At 46.8% G+C, this 5,401-nt stretch overlaps 1 protein-coding gene across 1 annotated transcript in view; it reads right to left on the bottom strand.

Moving 5' to 3' along the window:
• Positions 1-1,203: 1,203 nt before the first annotated feature.
• Positions 1,204-5,401, bottom strand: part of trip13 (thyroid hormone receptor interactor 13) — a 5,395-nt gene continuing 1,197 nt past the window's right edge. Inside the window, exons 3-14 of the mRNA XM_017426475.3 lie at positions 4,742-4,901; positions 4,495-4,621; positions 3,922-3,977; positions 3,731-3,821; positions 3,585-3,657; positions 3,432-3,495; positions 3,263-3,349; positions 3,058-3,164; positions 2,511-2,664; positions 2,147-2,259; positions 1,981-2,050; positions 1,204-1,901 (exon numbers count right to left, since the gene is read on the bottom strand). Coding sequence (XP_017281964.1) covers positions 1,806-1,901; positions 1,981-2,050; positions 2,147-2,259; positions 2,511-2,664; positions 3,058-3,164; positions 3,263-3,349; positions 3,432-3,495; positions 3,585-3,657; positions 3,731-3,821; positions 3,922-3,977; positions 4,495-4,621; positions 4,742-4,901 — 1,198 coding nt within the window. The 3' untranslated portion in view covers positions 1,204-1,805. The remainder of the gene's footprint in view (positions 1,902-1,980; positions 2,051-2,146; positions 2,260-2,510; positions 2,665-3,057; positions 3,165-3,262; positions 3,350-3,431; positions 3,496-3,584; positions 3,658-3,730; positions 3,822-3,921; positions 3,978-4,494; positions 4,622-4,741; positions 4,902-5,401) is intronic.

Here is a 5,401-nt window from a genome sequence, read left to right as displayed (position 1 = left end):
CCTCCTCCTCCTCCTCCTCACACGTTTCATAACCTTAACAAACTGCCTGGGAAAAAGGGGCTGCGGTGACAAAGCCGTCCGAGAGATGAATTTCTGCGTTCCTGCAGCAGGCCCACGAGACGCACCTTTGAAGTCGGGGAGAGAACGCCGACAGACAAAGAAGCGCACTGTCCCGAACCCGCCGGCGGCCCGCGGGATGCAAAAACCCAACCTCCGCGCCGAACGCAAATCCGTCCGCGCCGACGGTGGGAGCGCTCCGAAAACAGACGAGGCCAAAGTAATGTATTCGCTAGGTGCGTGTTGGCGAAAACAACTCGTGAGACACCAGGAAGCGTCTCACGACCCCGATCCAAGACAGCCGATAATCGCAGCTAATTGACCTCGACCGAAGCAAAAAAATAAATAAACGGCCTGCGGCTTCTTCGTTTTTACACGACCGGAGCTAAGATTCGTCGTGGTGGTAGCTGAGAGTCAACCACAACACACTCTGAGGGCTCCTCATTGTGCCACGTTTGCTTTAAAACCTTAGCCTCAACCTTGTTTGTCTGTTAGCAAAATATCTCTTAAACAACTGGGCAGACTTTAATGAAACTTTCAGACAGCAGTCATCAGGTGTACGTCTAGAGCTGATTAGCTTTTGGAGCCAGTACTATTCAAGATGACCGCCACGGCTAAATCGCATTAGTTAACACAAAAATGCTGATAACTCGTTTACGTTTACAGGTAATGAGCTAAACTTTGTCGTGGTCGTCGCCGAGAGTCACTCACGACACGTACTCCGAGCGTGATGTTGCACAAACGTGTGAAAGCGGTTTAAAACTCCGGTCTAAAGGCGGCGGGTGATATGCATTCCTCAAAGGAGCGCTGGGTCTTTGACTCTGAGGTCGAGCTGGTTTGTTCTGCAGAGGCCCGACACAGAAGAGACGTCTGTGGCAGCTGCGTATCTGCAAACATGAAACTTTTCACTTTTAGTTTCGCCGAGTTCGAGGGCCACAAGTTCAGCTGCAATCAGTTTTTTATTGTTGCTGCAGTTTTGACTTATTGCCCTCCGCTGTGATCGTAGCTCATAAAATACACCGCCATAAAAAAAGAAAGAAAGAAAACAGCCTTTTCTCCAGGGAAATGGGCTTCCAAGTGTCTGTGCGCCACCCAGTGGTGGATCAAGGTAGTGGTTTAACAAGCAAACAAACAAACAACTGTTTGTTACAGTTTTATACAAAAGGTTTAATAAAGATGTGAAGTCAGAGTTAAACGGAGAAAAATACAGAATTGAGGATGTGGGGGCAGGAAATGCACCCCCTTATGAGAAATGTAAAAAAATAAGAAAGTAAACGTTATTGAATGGTAAACAAAACAAAGGGTTAAATTACCGTTTCTGTTTGCAACGATGTGAAGAAACAAACGATGCTGTTAGCAGCTCTGAGCAAAATCAGCTTAAAGTGTAAAAAAAACATCTGAACATCGTTCTCGATCAGAAGTGTTCACCACTTCAGTTTTTTGAGGCCAACGGGAAGAAACGCAAATAAATTACGAACCACGAATCGGAACTTTTGCTTCTACTTGGACGCCGTGAAGGTTAAAGCTGAGTTTAATCTAAAAAATAACATCAAACGGTGAACCTGAAAACGTTTCAAGCGTGAGGGGATTACATCAGAACACAAAAACATCCACCTGAGTGAAGACCGGTGGTTTGTTAAAACCATGCGGTTTCCTGCGGAGCTGCCGGGCGAACCAACGAGGTTTGAAGAGAGACGTCGGGCTCGTGGGAGCGGCGGCTCGCTAACAGTCCCGTGCTGTCGGGAGCTTCACACGCTGTTGATCAGGTCGTCCTTCTCCTCCCTCTGTTTGTCCACCGCTCGGCTCATGGCGTCCAGGAACCTCTCCAGGCTTACCGCCGGCGTCTGCGGACAGAAAAAACAAGATTTATCCTCTTTGGTTTCCAGCAAATAAAAAACAAAACCAAACGAACTACAACTTTACCTTTACGAAAAGTGCATGGGCGAGAAACGGTAGCTTCCTGAGCGCTCTGCCACTCAAACCTTTGCTTTTCCTGGAGGGAAGAAGAAGAAGAAAGAGGGCGGGTCTCAGTCGGCGTGTGATCGGGGCACCGTTTGCTGGCGTTTGTCGGCGGCTGGTTGTAACTCACTGAGCGATGCTCCTCAGCTTCAGGCTGGGCTCCGACACCTCGCTCTGAGCGAAGCCCATCGTTTCCAGCTCGTAGGTGGTGAACAGCTGCTGCCGGGGGTACACGATCTGACACTGGGAGCAGCACAAAGCAAACCGATGGAGGACGACCCAGAGGCTATGTCCATTTTTAAAAAATCATCTACATAAACATCACGTCATCTGTAGTCCTGCCTTTGAGATAGTAAAACTTAAATCCCAGGGGAGTTTTGAGAGAAACATTTCAGTGTTTTTTTAAAATATAAATCCATGTAAGAGTCAATGTTCTGCACTTAACAACCATAAAACCTAAAAACAAAGCGGATGCGGGCGAATGAGTGGGTCACCTTCATCAGCTCCTCGATGCAGGACAGGTAGATGTTGTAGATGCCCTTCTCTGACGGGGGGCCGATGTACTGCTTGATGTCCGCCCTGTCCACGAACGCCAAGTCGATCTTCTCCGTCACGTTGGACGTGGTCAGGATGACCACGTTGGGATGTCTGGATATGAATCCCAGGAGTCAAAAAAAACAAAAACAAAACGTGAGTGTAAGTTTTGAGCAAGTAGTAAATAACTAAAATAAATAACTTTATGCACAATCTCATGGCAGTTTGAATCAGAGCACAAGTTGAAGAAGACTCTCAGCTACTACCACATCAAGTTTTAGCTCAATATCTGTAAAACTGACTGAGTTCCAGCCATTTTTTGCGTTTCCTAAAGTCAGTTAGATGTTGCGGCCATCTTGAATTGGGTTGAGTCCAAAGGTTAATTGGTTGTAGATATTTATCCAGTGATTCCTGTCTCTGAGTAAAATTAATCCAGTGGTTCATGAGATATTTCGCTAACAGACAGATAACGCTGGGCGACATCATAGTGATGTTCTGGTTTCGGACCGTTTGATCTGGTCCAGCTGAGTGAGGACGGAGTTGACCACTCGAATGGCGTCAGAAGGTTCTGTTCCCGCCTGGCAGGCGTTCCTCGCCGCCGTCAGACTCTCCACCTATTCGTCACAAAAACAGCTCAAATCACACACAGGAACCTCGGGGTAGATTTAGGGTTTAACCTCAAGGTTTTTTTTACTCCTAACTTAGAAGATACCTCGTCGATCAGAACGAACACGAGAGCGTCTTTGTCATCAATCAGCTGCTGGATCTTCTGGAACATCTTGGTGACCAGCTTCCCACTCTGTAACAAAGAGACGTGATTAAAAGGAGGGGAAAAAAACAAAAGTCCTCCGGGGGATTTTCTTCTTTTTACACAGGTTTACCTCTGAGAACCACTTGGAGAACAAACTGTGGCTGTTTATCTCCACAAACTGCCCGTAAGAATACCTGCAGGGGAGAAAAGGACACGTCGCGAAATGAAAAGAGGTGCAGCTGAAGCTGAGGCCAACGATTCTCTGAGCTGACGGCCGCCTTACCGACTTGACAGCCGGATGGACAGTTTCTGTGCGAGGGCTTTGCACAGCGACGTTTTCCCTGTGCCCGGAGGTCCTAGGCGAGAGCGGAGAGATAAGTCGCCTCGTTCAAACTCAACGCCCCGGCGTGCCGGCTTCAATTCATTTACCGTGAAGCAGCACGACGCGGTTCCACGAGATCAGGTTGCTGTCGACGTTCTTGTCCGAGAAGTAAATTGTCGTCGTGACGTAATCCAGGAGCTGAGGGAGAACATCGGCACACTCAAGTTGGGCCAAGAAATGGCGGTGAAGTCATGTGAACTTTTTGGAATTCCTCAGCAGCTCTACATCGTCACTTTACCTTGGTTTTGACACCGGTCTCGTACACAAGACTCTCCCAGATCCCGTGAAACTCAGCTGTTTAAAAGAGAAGAAATTTTAACGAGCCGAATAAGAACTTTGACCTGTTCTTATTTCTTTGTAAGCCTAAATGGAGGGTTCAAAATATCCTGTAAAAAGTTCATTTTCAGGTGCGTAGAGTTGAGACGGACCATGTTTAAACCAACCATTTCAGTCAGTCCGAGCGCAGGCATTGTTGTTATTATCTGAACTGTTTGTAACATTCTGTTTAATATGTATATGCATTTTTGAAAGTAATTTGTGTATTTTAACGTATTAAATCACTCCCGACGTGTGACCCACCTCACAGCCCTCTCATCATCCCAGACTGTTAATATTTTGGCCAAATAAGACACGACAGATCCTAAAATACTGAATTACAGATGGCGTGAACAGATGAACTTGAGCCCCTTCTTCCCTCATAGACCAACAAACTGTTTGTTCAGAGAGCCCTCTCTAACGAGACGGGGTGTTTTTCTTATGTCTTCCACTTAATTCACTTTAAATGTGAACACAAGACTTTCTGAGGAGTCACCTGTTGGCAGGAGCCAGTGATTTGCTGCTGAAAGCTCCTCGTCCTCCTCTAAACTGAGCATGCTGGGTCCTTCCTCATTCAGAGTGAAGACGTGAATGACGACAGAGCAGCTCTTTAGATCGAGGGGCTGGAAGAGAAGAGGAAGATAAATATACAGATATACAGCCAGCTGTGGGTCATTTTGACCCCCCTTTTAGAGAAATAATTCTATCACAAACAGACTCAAAGCAAACCAGAAATAACTAACCTGTGTGATCGTTTCCTCGAGATCAACTATGGCCACAGACGCCACGTGCCTCTGCAGGAATTCCTCGTCAAACTCTGTCCATCTGTAGTTTCCAAAAACCATGCTGTGGCGATTCAGTAGAGCCTGGACGTGCAGCCTCACCTCAGACAGTTTTGCAGTGCTGCAACAGAAACAATAACAGACCCCACACCGCGTGTGAAATTGCAGCTGTGCTCGCCAGCTGCTCCTTTAGCAACGTCCTGCCGGCTTGGCTTTAGAGATGCCTTAAAAGTCGTTTCCTCCGGTGTAGACTGACGCAACACTTTGCCAAATTTAGAAATGTAATGACTGAGTTATGCCCTGATTTCCAGTTTGTCTGACCGGAGACACAAAAGGAAGAGCACCGCCAGGTTCAGGAAGTTGCCACGAGGTGAAACGAGCTCTGTAACGTGATCAGCAATCACTCAGAAGCTGTTTCTATAACATAAAGGCAACGACTTCATCAAATTATTCTGTAGCTGAAGACGTTTCGCTTCTCATCCGAGGAGCTTTCTAAATTCAGAAATAGAGAGTGTGGAGTTGAGCTTTAAAAGCTGAGATGTGATGTAAGCTGGATTGCTTGCAAATTGTTCTCACTCTCCTAACAATGGAGGCTCGTTAGGGTCCTTGTTTGTCTGACTC

Source organism: Kryptolebias marmoratus, linkage group LG16 (assembly GCF_001649575.2).
Source record: "Kryptolebias marmoratus isolate JLee-2015 linkage group LG16, ASM164957v2, whole genome shotgun sequence".
Classification (NCBI taxonomy): domain Eukaryota; kingdom Metazoa; phylum Chordata; class Actinopteri; order Cyprinodontiformes; family Rivulidae; genus Kryptolebias; species Kryptolebias marmoratus.
This window is presented reverse-complemented; position numbering and strand designations above follow the sequence as displayed.